The sequence below is a fragment of the Labrus bergylta genome, chromosome 7 (genome assembly GCF_963930695.1).
Source record: "Labrus bergylta chromosome 7, fLabBer1.1, whole genome shotgun sequence".
NCBI classification, from domain to species: Eukaryota; Metazoa; Chordata; class Actinopteri; order Labriformes; family Labridae; genus Labrus; species Labrus bergylta.
The window spans coordinates 27,235,490-27,253,540 of NC_089201.1; the positions used below are offsets into that span (position 1 = coordinate 27,235,490).

The 18,051-nt window shown below is 39.7% G+C and overlaps 2 protein-coding genes across 2 annotated transcripts; one reads left to right on the top strand and one right to left on the bottom strand.

Moving 5' to 3' along the window:
- Positions 1 to 229: 229 nt before the first annotated feature.
- Positions 230 to 6,477, top strand: LOC136179725 (uncharacterized). The gene is made up of 18 exons (XM_065957244.1): positions 230 to 387; positions 474 to 566; positions 656 to 850; positions 933 to 1,021; positions 1,806 to 1,981; positions 2,091 to 2,229; positions 2,444 to 2,554; positions 2,747 to 2,866; positions 2,963 to 3,065; positions 3,213 to 3,333; positions 3,415 to 3,677; positions 3,761 to 4,076; positions 4,794 to 5,188; positions 5,268 to 5,495; positions 5,590 to 5,766; positions 5,892 to 5,996; positions 6,075 to 6,166; positions 6,254 to 6,477. Exons 1-18 carry the CDS (start codon positions 379 to 381, stop codon positions 6,327 to 6,329), a joined length of 2,808 nt encoding a protein of 935 aa, XP_065813316.1. The 5' UTR covers positions 230 to 378; the 3' UTR covers positions 6,330 to 6,477.
- A 104-nt stretch (positions 6,478 to 6,581) lies between these two features.
- On the bottom strand, positions 6,582 to 13,163 carry dnaja2b (DnaJ heat shock protein family (Hsp40) member A2b). Its single transcript, XM_020631357.3, has 9 exons — positions 12,994 to 13,163; positions 10,737 to 10,796; positions 10,105 to 10,331; positions 9,926 to 10,006; positions 9,704 to 9,837; positions 9,401 to 9,597; positions 9,094 to 9,238; positions 8,379 to 8,506; positions 6,582 to 8,265 (listed from the first exon to the last, which is right to left on the bottom strand). The coding sequence occupies exons 1-9, from the start codon at positions 13,069 to 13,071 to the stop codon at positions 8,077 to 8,079; spliced, it is 1,239 nt and encodes a 412-aa protein (XP_020487013.1). The 5' UTR covers positions 13,072 to 13,163; the 3' UTR covers positions 6,582 to 8,076.
- Between the last annotated feature and the right edge of the window lie 4,888 nt (positions 13,164 to 18,051).

Here is an 18,051-nt window from a genome sequence, read left to right on the forward strand (position 1 = left end):
AATTTGCCTCATGGTCACATATCACATTTCACTCCTCTGTCTCCCTCTGACAGGTACACTCTTACTTTTGTTGCCTGGTAACCTGATCGAGCTGTTGTCCAGAGGATTTCTGTAACCATAGTGATATCCTGTATAATTCATCAGCCTACACTGGTGAAAACATGGAGCAGGTAAGAAGATTTGAAGTTAAGCTTGAGTGCTGCAATGATGAACAAAACTAGAGCTCCATGTCCTTTTATCTGTCCTCAGGATTGGATCGCCGGTCTGTATCGATCTCTTGGTTTGTCTGTCGGAGCACAATTTTCCTCCGAAGATGTGAGTCTCCTCTTCCAAAAAGTGTTTCATGTTCCCTCAAACACTAATGAAGCTATCGTGGCCATGGAGAAGGTAAAAAAAACAAAAAAAACATCAAAAAAGAAGATGTGGACAAAACAAATACTACCATGATGATGTACCTGTCTGTGTGTTTTCAGATTGCAGGAGGTGACAAAAGCTGGTGTTGTGTTGGTGAAAATGTGTTGGATGTTCTTCTAGAAATGGAGAGGGAGAGGGAAAAGAAGGACGAGGTAGTTATTAAAAAGCATTTACAGTAAGTCTGAGAAATCCAAAGTTGTATTTTGTCCTCACTTCTAAAAACACATATTGTTATCTTTAGCTCTACTGGGACCTCCAGCTCCTAAATGTTGGAAATCTCAACACTCTCTATGTGACGGACAAGCCACTTATAAATTATCCTCATAGAAGAGAATTAATGCACCAAAGCATGGAGTCAAATACTTTCAAAAAAGCTCATAACCAATCAGAGCCAGACTCCACCCACCCAGGTGGCTTTGGTACACAGTGTCCACAGGTATGTGCTTCCAGTGTGGCATTTGTATCCTGCCCACAGGCAGTCATTTTACTCATCATTTTTATTTCCTGTCCATACACAGAGGGAGAGACTGATGGGAAATAAAGAGCAGTGTGGAAGTGTGAGGGCTGTGAAGAGGCTGAAGAAGGCAGCCAGGAAGTGCTGGGCAAAGTGAGCATCTTTAAAATAATATGGTTCTAAGGCGAGGGCATCTAGCTCGAGTTTCCTTTTTATAATACTTTGGCTCGGACAGACTGCAGAAGGAACATTTTGTGTTGTACTTGTTAGGATTTAGTTTCTAGTTACCTTGCTGATTGAGTCTGAACTTGCAAAACAAAGACCTCTCAACACATGATGCTCTGCGAAAGTTTAACAAAATAAACACATTTTAGACTTACAGCCACATTGCCTATACCTCCTTACAATGATTTTTTTATAAGGCATCCTGGAAGGCACAACATTTGAGTTTTTACTTTTGATATATTATTGCATGTTCCTGCAAGTACCTTCTCTTCCATTGAAGTACATTTAAAAAAAAAATGGCATCTTGTTTAAATGTTGCACAAAAGTCAGAACAAGAGGTAATTATGGAATAATTATTAATTTAACAACAAATCATGACAATAATGTCTTAATTAAGTGAACCAGGTCTGAAGTGAATGGCTGTCATGCATAAACCCAGCCAAGAATGTTAACATTGGCTAACATAAGTCACCATGGAATTGAAGCACCAAAAGCACTTAGTGTGCATAAATTAAAAGTTAAAAGGTTATTGTTTCAGGTGACTTTTATACACTGCCCTTTGGTAAGTTAAATATAGGATTTAAATATGTATTTGTTTCACCTCAGAACCATTAAGAATGTAATGTATGTTTCAAGCCATCCATTCTGCATACAATTCATCTTTACTAGGTTTTTTTTTATGTTGATACGTTTTTTTTGTTTATCTTCTGAGATTGGTGTCAGAGGGTGTGCAAAGTATATTTCCCTCCTCCACGCCCGGTGGAAACCTGGTGGTTAGATGTCAGGCCTGGGGATTTGTCACCTTGTCAGACATCCTCGTCTTGGTTGAAGAGAAGTATGATGTGGTGACCCGCCTGCTTTACACAGAAATGCTCCAGGAGCACAACAGTAAGAGAGTAGCAGGAACAATGCCAAACGCCAAGTACAACATCACATCATCAACAAAGAGCCTGCGCCAGGTGGTTAACAGTCTTTCTTCTTTTTGGTGATGCCATAGCATTGAGCGTCTGGGAGACCCTACCATTATTCCAACAACAAAAGGACGAGGAGCAGCTGGAGCATCTTGCAGAGGAGGCTTTAGAGTTGGGTGACATGCTGAGTTTGGCTGAGCTGCCAGGAGCATTCAGGATGTACAGGTAAGTGAAAGGACACTGTTGTTCAAAAACGTTTTTTAATTGAATAGAAAACAACAATTTAAAGATATTTCTTGATTCCAAAATAACTAAATTATTGTTAAAAGTATTGTTAAATGATGTTATGACCAGGTAACTCCCCCTTAGTTATGTACAAAAAGTTTTCCTCAAAAGGCATCAGACGGAGGCACTATAATAAAAAACACATTTCCTGCAGGGCCTATCTGGGACCGTCCAGGGAAGAGACATGGTCTGCTGTTTCGTTCCTGTATGAGGTACACACATTTCGTCAACAAGAGAAGGACACACTTACAGTCCTGTGCAAGAGGTAAATACTTTTCAAGTGTGTATTTCTGATTCAATACTCTAGGAATTAGTTGATGCCAGATCAAAATAATGAGTGATGATCTGTGGTCTTACTAAACTTGGAGGTGTTTGTTCTTAGATTTCTCACACACGGGCTCATACGTGGTCGTATTAGATCAGTAATACGTTGATTTATTAAACTTTTGCCCTCCAGGCTGGACAGGGACGCCCTGAGACTGATATGTCTCTATATCAGGTTAGCGACTCTCCGAGCTCAGAGAGAAAATGTGTCCTACAACGCTCTGGCAGCAGCGCGTCAGTCCTGGGAAACATGGTGAGCATGAACAGAGACAGTCACAATCCAACAGTGGAAAATGAAAAAAAATACTCATTATCATTTTTACTACATATCCCTCATTTATATGTACAGGCCCCGTGTTAAGAGTCCCTGCAGAGCAGAGCAGGTGGCCCTGTGGCAACATGGTGAGGCAGAGAAGCAAAAGAAAGATTTCATTTCAGAATCACCACAGCAGGTTTGTAAATGTGGTTATGGGCAGACAGAGGCAGTGTTTCATACCATAACATCAGTTTTTTGATCATTCTCTGGAGTAAGATACTAAAGGGAACGCTAAAGTACTTTTATCCGCAGCAAAACAAACATTTTGACCCTGTCCCAGCAGGCAGTGCTGCAGCTGCTGGTGCTGACTCAGGAGCAGGAGAGGAAGCACCTGATCAAGTTGTTACACAGGGTCTCCCTAGAGGATTTCCAGGAGTCAGGTTCCAGAGTGCCTCTTAAAGAAGGTACATCAGTATAATTCTGTCTTTTCCAAAGGTGGTCGTCTTCCAAAAAAATAATCTATTGCTTTCCTTATTACTATGCAGAAAGTCCTGAGCAATTTGCTCTAAGGAGCAGCTGTTTGACAAGGCTGAGACAGATCTATGCTGACCTGCTGACACAGAATGAGACTATGCCCACCTCAAATCAGGCACAACTCCAGCCACAAATCCAAATAGACCACTTGAGCAGTACATTGGAAAAGTGGTCCCAACAACAGCTGGAAGATTGTTCCCTGTTCCTGTTGGCCCAGATGATGGAGCTCCATGAGGTCCAAGCATCTACACTGCTGCCAGCACTGACAGACAAGGTGAGTCAAAAAAGTTGCAGCGTCCAATCCAAAGATTTCCTGTAACAAAGCCGACTGTTAAGATTCAGATGTTTGTCTGTTAGAGTCCACGGGAAGCACAAGCTCTGCGAGACAAGTACGAATCAGAACTTCAAGCACAGAGCTTCACTCTCCAACTCCAGATCTCTGAAGCCCCTTTTACTTCAGTCTCTAAGCTCAGTCCTGGTCCAAACTTCACTGAAAACAGCAGCAACCAGCTAATCACAGCTGAGTCCTGCCACAGCGAACCGGTCACCGCTCAAAACAGCAGCAGTGGCTCCGGTGAAGCTCCGATGGTTGGTCCAATCCGAGGAGGCGGCAGCAGAGAACTACATGCTGTTCAAGCTGCAGATGAGACTGACAAACAAGATGTCTGCATAGGTAAGGCACACACCGAACAAAGCTGACTTTTTACCCCAGGAAATCATCATCTTCATCAACCTTTATTTAAGTTCTCGGAGAGATCATTGAGGGCGACCCTCATTTACAACGAAGCAGAGAAAACATAAACACAAATGATAAACAACGAGAAATGAGATAGTAGTAACAGAAAATAAAATCAATCAATAAAAGAGCAATAACAACACTAAAATATAAACACTAAAATAATGTAAAAGCTTTGAAATTACTACAGTGATAAGTCAGTAATTAAAATCAAATAAATACAGTCAGGTATTGGGCGGTTAAAAATAATATTTCTGAAGTGTCCATAAGGGATAAAAGTGCTCAAGTTCAGGTCCTGTTGTAAAATATTCCAGGAGTTTGCAGCACTAACACTAAAAGCACTTTTCCCCAGGTCAGTCCTTGCATGAGGAAATACTTTCAAAGAAAAAAAACGTTCCTTTAACCCACAGTTTTCACCCAGGTCTCCTGAGTGCTGCAAATATTCAATCAGAAATGTTTAATACCTATTGCCCCCTAAGCACCTTTAAGCACTACCCCCCTATAGTAGTAATCTTTCTGGGGTAAAACAAAATCATGGCACATTGGTCCCAGTAGTCGAAATACAACGAATACCTCCTGAAATCCTTATCTGGAGAATGTTTCTGCAGTGAAAACACAGCTATAGTAATAATAATATTTGATCAATTCCTTCAGGTTGTGGAGCCTTCATGGAGGACCTGCCCTACCTGGAGATCTTGTGTGTATCAGATGCAACAAGTAATCAGTCGCTCGCTGCAGAGGGAGGAACCCAGGAAGGAGACGAGGGAAGAGAGATGAAGAGCACCCAGTGCATCGAGAAACAGGGCTCGCTGATCGCCCTCGCTTGGAGCAAGCCGCCAGATGATGATTGTGAGGCCGAGGCTGCAGATGAAGACACAGAACCAAGCCAGGAGCCAGAGAGCAGTTTGAAGACTCAGGTCGAGCCGACAGAAATAGATCACTCCACTGTAGAAACATCACAGAGTGAGAATGCTTCAGGAGAGAGAGACAGAGAAGAGGTGAACCTCACCATGAACCAGTTTGTTTCCACAGGTTTTCATGACAAACAGGTACTCTGTTTATCTTCTAAAACATCCGATAATTATTCCACAAATCAGAATTCCTTACTTTCATAATCTGACTTCTTAGGAACGAGCATTTCCTGATCAATTTGAGAAGGGAGAAGGTATATCTCATTGTAACCTGCAAACTCATGCCTTGGTTGAGCACCCTATGATTGAGCAACTTCTTGGTGATCTTTGCTCTTCACTGACCAATGAGACGGCTCATGTGGACACAGCAGTGGTTCAGGTTGAAACAGATACTGAGCTTTGGGACATGAGAGGCCCAGAGCCTGCTTTTAATTCACAAGCTACAGTGAGTCAGATGTAACAAATGTGTGCAACCTGGATTTATCATTTCCGTTGAAAATGTCCCCCGTTTTATAAATCTGCTGTTTCCTGTGGTAAAGGTTGACAGTAGCCCTGCGGGGAAAGAGGAAATGAGGGAATCCTCACTGTTGGAGAGCGAGCGGGCAGGAGAACCGGTCTCAGCAGTGGAGCGAGAAAGAACAATGCGAAACCTGGTGGACATGCAAAGAAAGGTCGAAAGAAGGCAGCAAAGAGATAGAGAGAGACAACTTCTTAGGGTAAGAAACAATCATGTAGAAGGGAGGCTTCCTCAAATGGAGAGGGGTGTTCAAAAGAGCTACTAAAAGAGATCATTGTAAGAGGAAGTGGTGAATTGTTAGTCTACTGTATGTTTGTCCTTCAGGTTCAGAAGCGTTTGTCCATCGTCCAAAACAGAAAGGGAGAGGAAGACCTGCTTGGCCTGAAACACACAGACAGGCTGAAGCACCTCACACAAGATCTACCACAGGTCAACTCATGTTTATAGAGGGAATCAGGCTAAAGGTTTTGATTCTTTAGTTTCATTAACATTGCTTTTGTGTTTTAGGAGGATAAGAACCAGCAAAAGACAATTGTGAAAGAACGACTGGAGCAGCTGAGAAGAGAGCGCTCCTACGTCATGCAGTCCAAACGAGAAAGGTAAGGAACAGGTCTACAAAAAAGTACTGGAATTACCAATTTAATGCTGATCACAACGCCCTCTATTCACTTTCTCTAATCTTTTAGAAATGCCGCTGGATTTCAGGAACTTCTGGGTCCAGTCGCTCTCCACAACAGGGAAACAAATGATGGAGCAGACTGAACAACTACATCTGCTTGAATGATATATGGACTTTCTAAAAATGACTTTTACGTTGGTACCATATTCATCATAATCTACGGTTCAACAGGCAATTTATGTGTTCCAAATAAAGGTTTGCACATATTGTAAAAATGCTGGCCTTCATGTTGTTTATGGACGTATAAATAGCATGAAAATATAATCTCAATATGTAGGTTCTGCACAAAGGCTATTCAGTTTTGCATGGAAAAAAGATAGATCTGAAACGTGTAGTGACTGTTTATTACACAGTTTAATTATCATTTTGACAAACATAAGCATCAACAATAATGTCATTTATCAATGACCCCCTTTAGTTGTGTACACATTTTCCCCCTGTGGCCAAAGTTACATACACAATGAGTCACAGAGGTGCATGTAAACAGTCTACAGAGGTTCTATTGACTTCTCTTCATGTGAACGTAATATTCATATTGGCACTGTTGGCCATTACTCACTTGCGTAAGAAATTATGTGACTAGACAAAGGACACTGCTGTAGACTCTGACTGCACCTATGGACTATGGCTGTATTTATTTACAGGTAGATGGGAATGGAAATATAGTTACATGTCGTAGGACTTATGTTTGGTTAACAACTCTAAAATGGAGGGTTATGTATAATACAGAGGGTTGGTGCGGGCCCAGTGGTTTTCCTGAAAGAGAGGAGAATCTCTCAGTCCTGGCCAGTAGAGGGGGAAATGTCTACATGGGAGAGATTCTCAGCAAATAAACATTCTGTTTTTGCCTCTTCAATTGACCCCACTCACACTGCAGTCCAACACAAAGCAGGAATACCTATCACTCTAATAAGCCTGAACATTCCTCAGCAGATCACACATACTGAGCCACTGAATTACACACAAAGTACATGAGTGTGTCCTCAAACAAAAGTGTTCACAACTTAGTTTCAAGTTATGTGGTCTCAAACACAAGCATCCAAACAGACAAAGACAAGCTGAAAGTTCAAACTAAGAAAACATGGTGCCGACTGTTGCTATACGCAGACCTTTAATATTTTAGCATGACAGCTGGGGACAAAAATACAACCAGTCCCATTTTAAAATGATGAAAGTTAATTTTTGAGGTGTAAAACCTGTGCAGATCTCAGCAGGCTGTGCAAAGGACAATCTTTTAGGGCTTTAGGGCTGTCATCAGGTCAGCTGTTATGATAGCAGGGCACTTTGATAGCAGTGATACACTAAAATACAAACAGGTGTGGGGTCAGATTTTGTGGTCGAGTCCAGATGCTGGATCTACATGTGCAAGATCTTCAGCAAGAAAGCAGCATGCACTTCTTTGTGACAGACTAAACTACACCTTATTTAAGATAGCCAACAATATTTGCATTTTACACAACAGACTGGTGTTTCCCACAGTGGAAGGTAAAAGCTTGTGATGAAAAACAGAGTGACCCAAGTCATGTTCAGTCAGTGAACGTCTGACAATAAAACCAACTTTTCACATGGGCTTAGATGAGCACTACTGTCCATAAACACAAAATGGTCATCACACATCCAGCATATCTCTGACTTATGGGCACCAAGGAACTGAGGAGGGTTGATATAGGTGTATGTGTGTATTTTTGCTTTTCTCTTCTATTTCCTGGGAATCATGAAAGGAGAGAATTGTGTGTGTATGAGCGTCAAGTTTTGAATGGTGTTAGCAATGGGACTTGAGGGTTGTTCATGTCTTAATGTGTGTGCATGTCTTCGTGTATGAGTCTTTTTTTATTGGTGTGCGCACTGCACCCCTGGGCCATGATGGCCGCCTTCCTCATCAGAACTATCATTGTAGGCCTCTCTCCTAGCTCCACTTCCTGACCCTTGACTCCTGTCAAAATCTGTCAGGTCAACTTCCTCCGCATCTGCTGAGATTACAGGATTTTCAGCACGAGCAGGCAGCAAGCACTCGAGTTCCTGAAAGAAAAGTGGTTGGATTAAAAAAATAAATAAATAAAAAACAGAAAAACAGAACCACTCTAGTGAAGTAAAAAATGTCTGAATCAGGAGGTTTAACAATTGAAACTTACATTCAGTTTTTCTGGGCTAATCCAGTTGTTTTCAGGGAACTGGACATCAAACTTGACATAAAGGTCTCCCTTCTCAAAAGGGTTTCTGTACTGAGGCATTCCCTCACCCTTTACCATTCGAATACAACCTGCCAGAAAAACATCAACAAAAAGTATGACAATTTGACCTCTGGAATCACTTTGAAATTGCGTACTTAATATTTGTTAAATAAACTCAGTGACACACTATTTTCAACTACTCTAAAATGTAAACCATTTTTCGTTTGAAGAGCAATGAGAGCCTGCAATATAAAATCAAAAACAAAATGATATAACATATGTTATAGACAAAACTCTGAATAACATTAAAACACTGGATATAATAACAAATCAAGGTGCTGCATTACAAAACCGACCAGCATATTGGCTCATGGCTGAGATGTATATTTCATTTTGCTCATTTATGAAAGCAGCAACATTTTCTTGTGATCCCATGTTAAACTAGATCAAGCTTCACCCTGTTAGTGTTAGAGTGGATCATTTTCAAGAACATTTGAAGGATTTTTTTTACTTTACTTTGTATATTTAAAAAATAAATGTGTGCTCCACCAGTCCAAAAACTACGATGAGACCTATCACCTAAACACAATTTTGCCAGAACTAGTAAAATAGCTGAAAAGTCATGAAAGTCAATAACACTGAACTTAAATAAATGTGGTTAGGTTGACATTTTTACCTGGCTCAATGACCTTGCCAGGAGGGTATTTGACAAGCAACTGACGTCCATCAAGGTGAGTGACGGTCATCTGGAAGCCGCACAGAGCTTCAACCAGGCCGATACGTTGGACCATGTGAAGGTCACTGCCCTCACGGCGGAAATCCTGATAAATATTGAAAATCCCAATTTCATTGCTTCTGTTCATCATAAAATTATTTTCTAATAAATACTGAAAAATCACCAAAACATCAACCATTGTCTATCCATTAAATCAAAAGATTAATACTTGAAGAATCAATGCCAAAAATCTGTTGTTTTTATTTACCTCATGTTCTTTCTCTTGCAGCACCAGGACTATATCTCCTGGTTCAATGCCTGGAGCTTGGTCAGCTTCACCAGAGAATGTGATCTTCTGTCCATGTTTCATGCCTTTGTCCACATGCACCTCCAGAAGCTTAGTCTCCTTACACACTTTATGACCCTCACACTTTCTGCAGCGATCCTTCTCATTTATCACCTCACCTGCACAAACAAACAAATTTGACAATTTCAATAAGTTTATGCGCTTATTACATTACATCATCCATGTTTTAAGAGAAGACCGTGTAGGTGTTGATGGACATAATACCCTCTCCACTGCAGTCTGTGCAGACCGACTGCATCTGTTGGACCATCCCAGGAGCAAGTTGTCTGATCATGATCCTCATGCCTCGCCCTCTGCATGCTACACACTTCTGTACTGCTCCGGCCTTACCCCCCTGACTAAAAGGCAAACAATGAAGAATTAACAGTCATGTGACAAATACGCCGTTTCATTATGATTACAATTCAGCATTTTATTTAAACTCACCCATTACAAGCACCACACAGGACATTCTTACTGAGCTGCAGTTTGGTTGTTTTGCCATTATAGAGGTCTTCTAGAGAAACTCTGTGAAAAAATATATTTGTTAGATATTTTTTTTAACAACACATCATGATTTACCCACCAACAACAGCAACAAACTCTATTTTGGGTAATATACTTACTTCAGAGGGTGAACCATATCTTCTCCTCTCCTCTTTCCTCCATTGCGTCCTCTTCCCTGTCCCCCCATGAACCCAAAGAGTCCTCCCCCAAAAATATGAGAGAAGATATCGTCCATGCCAGGTCCTCCACCTCCTCCCTCCCGTAGCCCCTGTTCTCCATAGCGATCATAAAGCTCCTTCTTCTCTGGGTTTGTTAACACCTCATATGCAAAACTGATCTCTTTGAACTGCAAAATGAAATAAGAAAAACACCAACAATGAGACAACTTGACACAGTGAATAATACAAAAGGCATGTACATCAAAACCAAAGAACCAGACGAGTCGTTTGATGAGCCCTTCTTAGAAAATAAAAATAAATGAAAAAGACAACTAAGTCTCCCGTGTCATATTTTGCAGACTCAGAAGAAATAAAATCATAGAGCTGTACAAACGAAAATTTGATGTGCTTCGCTCTTGGGAAAAGCTGTTTCATGTTCTGTACTCTGTTCTCTGTCTCCAGTTAGCCCTTAAAGTGTTATGCTAAGACTATGACAAACAAATTAATCGTTATCAGTACCAACTGTTGGGCTTCTGAAGTGCTTTTATTTTTGCTGTTGCTGCTGTTAGCATGACATGCTTTCATCAACATACCTTGTCTCCAGCATCAGGGTTCTTATCAGGATGGTACTCCTTGGCCAATTTGCGGTAGGCCTGAAATAAACAAAAATAATTAATCAAGGTGAATAAGACTGTAAGACTGCCCCGAGTTTAGGATCCAAATCTGTTAAAAAAAAAAAAAAAAGCTCTGCAAGCAAATCGCTAAGTGTAGGTCAGGGATGGGCAACTTTGGTCACAGCAAGGGCCACATTCATTTAATTCTCACTGCCAGAGGGCCAAATTGTAGAATACAAAAATGATTACAGTTGATTATGTCTCAAATTTATCTTAACATATACCAGTGATCAAATGTTATTATGGACATATTTCTGGTTTTTACTATTTCATGGCAGATTTTGTCATCTTTTCTTCATACTTCCAATTAATTGATATGTCAAAATTGACCTGAGGGCCACATTGAGGGTTGATGGGGGCCGCCAGTTGCCCACCCCTGTTGTAGGCTATTGATTGACTGTCAATACCAGCCTGAAGCCTTACCAGCCGAGGGCCTGCTGTCAAAAACATCAGGACAACGTAAGAGCATCGCTTGCCATTGACATCGTACCCTCTTAACACTTTTTGTGTGTGAGGATCAGTTCAACATCAACCACACCTGAAAACCTTGTGTTGTGAATTCCCCTGCTTTGATAATGAAAGTGTAAAGACGTTCAATAAAAGTCACACTCATGCACTTTAACTTATGTCAATACTGTCCATTTACGACTCTGTTTTTGCACATTTAATCTTTCAGATTTAATTTACAACCATTTACGACTCTGTTCTTGCAGATTTACATTCAATCTTCCATATTTAATCTTCCATATTTAAGACTAGTAATGCTAAGTTAAATCTTGGTTGTATATATTCACATTATTAATTTTGATATTTTTGGTGCTTATTTACTTTGTATTTAATATTATATTGTGTTTAGATTTGCTAACATTGTGTTTTTTTTTTACTCATATTGTGTGTTGGACAACCTGCTGCTGTAACGCCACAATTTCCCAGTTTGGGATCAATAAAGTAATTCTATTATATTCTAATAATAATAATAATAGCACTTTCTACCTGTCACATCAGGGTTAAAGAATACCTTCTACAGTGGCTCGTCGGTAACACCCAGAATTGTGAAATGTCCTTTCAGAAAAACCAGCTGGGATTAGTGGAAAGTGCTTATTATTATTAGTAGTGCTCCATGGGATTAAACATATTTTACTGATCTAAGGATATGCAAAAGCGAAAGCTGAAAGTAGGCGCTCGAATACATGTGGTTGACTGTCTCAAGACAGATTTTAAATCATGGGCCTTATCTTTACTGACTAAACAATCGTAGACGTCTAATACACTGACTGGACTGGAGTTTCTTTTAAAAAGGCTGTTTTTTTTCAACACTGTTTGTTTGTTTAGAAGTTTATTGAGCAGGGACAAAGACATTTCTTCATATAAAATATAAAATAGATGCCATGCATACAAGGTTTATAGTAAAAAAATAAAAACCCATGTCCCTGGTTAGGCCTTTACTGAAAAGTTACACACACAGAATAAAGAACACGTCAAATACAGGAGGATTAATATGTGTGTGTGTGTGTGTGTGTGATCACAGGGTTTATTCAGCTTCAACCATTGTGTTACTTGTGTGTTAAAAAGCTCTCATCAGTGTGTTTTCATCAACTACTAACTGCATCATTAGTTTGTCCAAAAACTCAATGTGCACCTCACACACACACAGCAGGTGAAATCAACCTATTTAACACATTACAGACCTTAACCCCCCTCACACACACACACACACACATGCAGATTATAACAACAGGGGAGTTGATATCTGTATCTGGTTAGTTATCCTGCTGCTGTCGTTTACAGCTCGATGTGGCCGAGGCTAGTAGCTGGAATGTGGTTATCATCACACGCTAGTAGCCGGCGAGCTAACTAGCAACACTCGTGGTCACACAAGTGTTGGCTCTCTGGGAAGGCCAACTTAATGTTTTTTTAACAAAATGTACATGTTTCAAACACCTATTAAGCATGTGTTTTAAACCACATCAGAGTGAATTGCTTTACTTACCTATAAATAAAAAAAAACAATCCCGTAATGAATATTTATTCAACCGTCGTTAGCTTAGCTTCCTGTTAGCATCTTTAGCCTGCGTTATCTTAAACCAGGCCGGATATAATTGGTGAACACTTTGCTTTATATATAATTTTTTTTTGCTTTTCTCTGCGCAACACTCTGCTAGTTTTCCCCACGTACCTTCTTGAGTTCGTTCTCAGACGCAGACGGTGAAACTCCGAGGATGTCGTAGAGCTTAGTATCCACGACGTTCGCCATGATGCTAACCGGCTAAGTGGGAGGAGGAGGAGGAGGAGACCCGCTGCGGAGGTTCAGGCTGAGAGAGAGGAGCCGATCCTGCAACATTCACCGGGCTGGGGAGGCTGCTGCTGCTGCTGCTGCTGCTGCTGGGGGGGTGAGGAGGGGGAGGGGGGGTGTTGCCAGATACTATACGACAAGACACAAAAACACCCACTCAGAAACAGATGGCAACAACAAAAAAAAAGAAATTGTAATCTCCTGGAAACTGTAGAAGGAAAAAGGTTTCTGCAATTAATGTGTCATTATTTTTGCAGGTTTTAAACAAAACAAAAATAATAATAATAATAATAATACAAAAGACAGTTTAGAGCAGGGGTTCCCAAACTTTTCAGGTTGTGACCCCCAAAATAAGGGTGACAGAGACTGGGACCCCCCCCCAATTAATTTTTGTATAGCGTCAACTCATAACAAGTGTTATCTGGAGACACTTTACAAACTTTACTCTTTGTCTGTTAACATTATGAAAGAGCAGGTAAAAAGCCCTTACTCATTGTTATGTTACAAAAAGCAGGTAAAAGACCTTACTTATTTATTTACTTTACTTCCTTACTTATCCCCCCAGTTAACTTCAAAATTCATTTTTGTACTGTATATACCCCCTGTTTTTATTTTTTTATTTTTTATTTTATTTATCTTATCTATTCTGTTTAATGTGTATTTGAGCTTTCTTGTCTGTGCTGCTGTAACATCCGAATTTCCCCTCTGGGGATCAATAAAGTATTATCCTATCCTATCCTATCCTATCCTTATTGCTATGTTACAAAGATCCGGTCTATCCATCATGAGCACTTTAGCAAAGCAGCAAAAGTTACAGCGGTAAGAAAAAAACGGCCTTATTAAAAGGCAGAAATCTTCGGCTGGATCCCCGGCTCATGACGAAACAGCACTTCACAGGCCCAGACTGCGTCAGGCTTGGAAAGGGATAGGGGGAGAGATGGGATAAGATGCAGGAAGAGGGATAGGGAGCAAGGGGGTGGGGGGAGGCAAACCGTCCATCAACAATCCGGTGGGGGGGGGGGGGGGGGGGGGTGTTCTGGCAGGCCGTCAACAAACGATCTCGAGGAGCCTAAGAGAGCTGGTTAGTTAGGTATATAACGTAGCAACAGCCACGCACACACTGATAAACCTATCCAAAAACTAGTAACACAAAATAATACAACAGCCTAAAATAATCAAAAATTTCATTTCCATTTCACTTAATGATACTGTCTTATATGACATTGGACTACTTTTTGTATATTTACAAAAATGGTAAAAAATATATACTTATGCACTTTTAATTTTTTATGGAAGGCATCTCGCAACCCCCCCTCTTGGTGGCTGGCGACCCACCTTGGGGTCCAGACCCCCACTTTGGGAACCACTGGTTTAGAGTGCCTACATGTGGCTGATATAGCTGTGTAACAGCTGTGGCTTACTACTGACTTCTTCTGCAATAGTCATGTCAAAATTTTACATTGAATTGACCGTAGGTATCGTGGGATGTGTTTTGACCACCTTTATTTTAAGTTGAGTAGGGGTTGCCTATAGATTTTTCAAGGAGCACCTTTGCTTAAGGATCAACATTTTTATGCAGAAACTTAAGGGTCAGAGAAGAAGGATGCTCTATAGGATAGGATAGGATAATACTTTATTGCTCCCCAGAGGGGAAATTCGGGCGTTACAGCAGCACAGACAAGAAGGCTCAAAAATACACATTAAACGGAATAGATAATAAAAATAAAAATAAAAATAAAAATAAAAATAAAAACAGGGGGTATATACAGTACAAAATGAATGATGAAGTTAACTGGGGGGAATTGAGAATTGAGACAGTATTTGCAAAGAATGACAAAATAAAGTGACAAGTGATTAAAGTGACTTGGTGTAACAACTGTGGCTTACTACTGACTTCTTCTGCAAAAATCATGTCAAAATTTTACATTGAATAAGGGCTGAGTGATATGGACCAAAACCCATATCTTGATATTGTTTTTAGCTGAATGGCGATACTCGATATGTATTGATATTTATTTTATTAACAGTGAAAACACATGGAAAAATAAACTACCTGTTTGTGAATTTAAAAAGTAATATTATAAAATAAAAATGTTCCTTAAATACAATAAAAGAGAGAGAGAGAGGAGGAGCAGGGTTAAGAGGGACAGACAGTCAGTCATCATCAGTGAGATGAGAGAAAGGTGAACTGGCACCTCTGTAACATTATTTTAATGCAACATAAACTATATCCATATTTACGATATTGTCTTACCCTATATGTTGTTTGAAAATATATCGATATATCTTAAAAACTCGAGATATTTCCCTTGTCGGTATCGTGGTATGTGTTTTGACCACCTTTATTTTAAGTTAAGTAGGGGTTGCCTATAATTTCTGTCAGAGTTTTGGATGCTCTATCACTCTGAGTCTATCAGTTCACCTTGTATTTGCTGTTTTTCCGTTTCCCCCAACATTTGTTATGCAAGGTAATAGACCATCCAAGTGCAGATGGCAAAAAAAAAGGCACACAGAGCAGTAAAATTTACTGCATAGTATTTTATCATCATCACATAATTGTTATTTTAGTGTGTATTGTGGTGTTGTGCTTTGTTTTTGTTTAACATGATCTTGTCCTCCTTCTTCTCCTCCTCCTTCTTCTGGACTGTATTTGTCTCTTTTTATCATGTCTGTGCTTTCTTTTTGGGTTTGTCTTATATTTCTTTTTTGCTGCTGCCATTTTGGCCAGGCCTTGCTCGAAAAAGAGGTCATTTGATCTCAAGCAATTCTGCCTGGTAAAATAAAGGTAAAATAAAGGTAAAATAAAATAAATGAACAACAGTGCAAGTAGACGAAACATTTTAACCTAAATATAAAGTGTCAATTTAAATACAACTTAAAGCTTAAACTTAACTTAAAAATACAAAATATAAAAAGAGTAGATATAAGTGGACAGTGATCGGACTAACAGATGTAAACAGATGTAAATAGATGTAAACAGAGCTATGTGCAGTAGTGACCAGATGTAAACAGAACTATGTGCAGTCGTGACCAGATGTAAACAGAACTATGTGCAGTAGTCACCATATGTAAACAGAACTATGTGCAGTAGTCACCATATGTAAACAGAACTGTGTAGTAGTCACCAGATGTAAACAGAACTGTGTGTAGTAGTGAACAGATGTAAACAGAACTATGTGCAGTAGTGACCAGATGTAAACAGAGCTGTGTGTAGTAGTGACCAGATGTAAACAGAACTGTGTGTAGTAGTGACCAGATGTAAACAGAGCTGTGTGTAGTAATGACCAGATGTAAACAGAACTATGTGTAGTAGTGAACAGATGTAAACAGAGCTGTGTGTAGTAGTGACCATATGTAAACAGAACTGTGTGTAGTAGTCACCAGATGTAAACAGAACTATGTGTAGTAGTGAACAGATGTAAACAGAACTATGTGCAGTAGTGACCATATGTAAACAGAACTGTGTGTAGTAGTCACCATATGTAAACAGAACTGTGTGTAGTAGTGACCAGATGTAAACAGAACTGTGTGTAGTAGTGACCAGATGTAAACAGAACTATGTGTAGTAGTGAACAGATGTAAACAGAACTATGTGCAGTAGTGACCAGATGTAAACAGAGCTGTGTGTAGTAGTGACCAGATGTAAACAGAGCTATGTGTAGTAGTGAACAGATGTAAACAGAACTGTGTGTAGTAGTGACCAGATGTAAACAGAACTGTGTGTAGTAGTGACCAGATGTAAACAGAACTGTGTGTAGTAGTGACCAGATGTAAACAGAACTGTGTGTAGTAGTGACCAGATGTAAACAGAACTGTGTGTAGTAGTGAACAGATGTAAACAGAACTGTGTGTAGTAGTGACCAGATGTAAACAGAACTGTGTGTAGTAGTGACCAGATGTAAACAGAACTGTGTGTAGTAGTGACCAGATGTAAACAGAACTGTGTGTAGTAGTGACCAGATGTAAACAGAGCTGTGTATAGTAGTCACCAGATGTAAACAGAACTATGTGTAGTAGTGACCAGATGTAAACAGAACTATGTGCAGTAAATGAAAAATAAATATATATATACAGAGCTATGTGCAAGTAGGCAAATACTAAATGATAAGTTATTAAGGTGCATGGTGAATAATGGAACAACAGAACTAATATAAACAATATAACTGTGAAGTTAAAAATGAGATAAATAGTGACCGTAGTGCAAGGCCATGCAATAACACTCAAATTACTAATACACATATATATAGTAAAATAGAATATCATGTAAAATTAAAAAATATATATATTTGAATATACAAAATATAGAATATAGTATAATGTAAACAGTGTAAAGTGTCAGTGTGTAAAGTGTCCAGGGTGTCAAAGTGCAATGTGCAGATTGGAATGTGTGATGTGTGTGCATCATGTAATCACAGTTCTGTTTTGTTTAGTTCTGTTTTGTTTTTAACTGAAAAAGGGTCAGAGAAGAAGGATGCTCTATCAGTTCACCTTGTATTTTGCTGTTTTTTCCGTTTCCCCCAACATTTGTTATGCAAGGTAATAGACCTCCCAAGTGCTGCTGCAGATGTGTATATGGTAGAATAATGAATGCAAGATTTGTAAATCTGACACCTAAACAGGTTCTGTTCAGCTGCAGCATGTGTTGACCAGTGCTAGCCCAAACTTACCTATGGATGTTAAATACAAATTGAGTAGCCTTACTCAAGCGTGCATAACGATATAGCAGCATCCTGCTGCACTAAATATGTAAATTGTATAAAAAAAACTTCATTTCAGTAATTTCAATGACGGTGTCTACATTCAATAAGCTCGCAATAGCTACTTAACAAGTGAACATCCGTTATTTATGTATTGCGTTTGTTCTTATTGTGTAGTGCAGGGATAGGCAACTTTGGTCACAGCAAGGGCCACATTAATTTAATTCTCACTGCCAGGGGGCCA

What these genes read in the sequence shown, in the direction of transcription:
- dnaja2b (XM_020631357.3), bottom strand. Translation starts at nt 13,071, where the DNA reads ATGGCGAACGTCGTGGATACTAAGCTCTACGACATCCTCGGAGTTTCA. An exon ending in CTGTGTGGTGCTTGTAATGG is followed by an intron (nt 9,838 to 9,925) that starts GTGAGTTTAAAT and finishes TTTGCCTTTTAG; the next exon opens with TCAGGGGGGTAAGGCCGGAG. An exon ending in TGCAAGAGAAAGAACATGAG is followed by an intron (nt 9,239 to 9,400) that starts GTAAATAAAAAC and finishes AATATTTATCAG; the next exon opens with GATTTCCGCCGTGAGGGCAG.
- LOC136179725 (XM_065957244.1), top strand. An exon ending in TTGGTACACAGTGTCCACAG is followed by an intron (nt 851 to 932) that starts GTATGTGCTTCC and finishes GTCCATACACAG; the next exon opens with AGGGAGAGACTGATGGGAAA. An exon ending in GAGAGAGACAACTTCTTAGG is followed by an intron (nt 5,767 to 5,891) that starts GTAAGAAACAAT and finishes TTTGTCCTTCAG; the next exon opens with GTTCAGAAGCGTTTGTCCAT.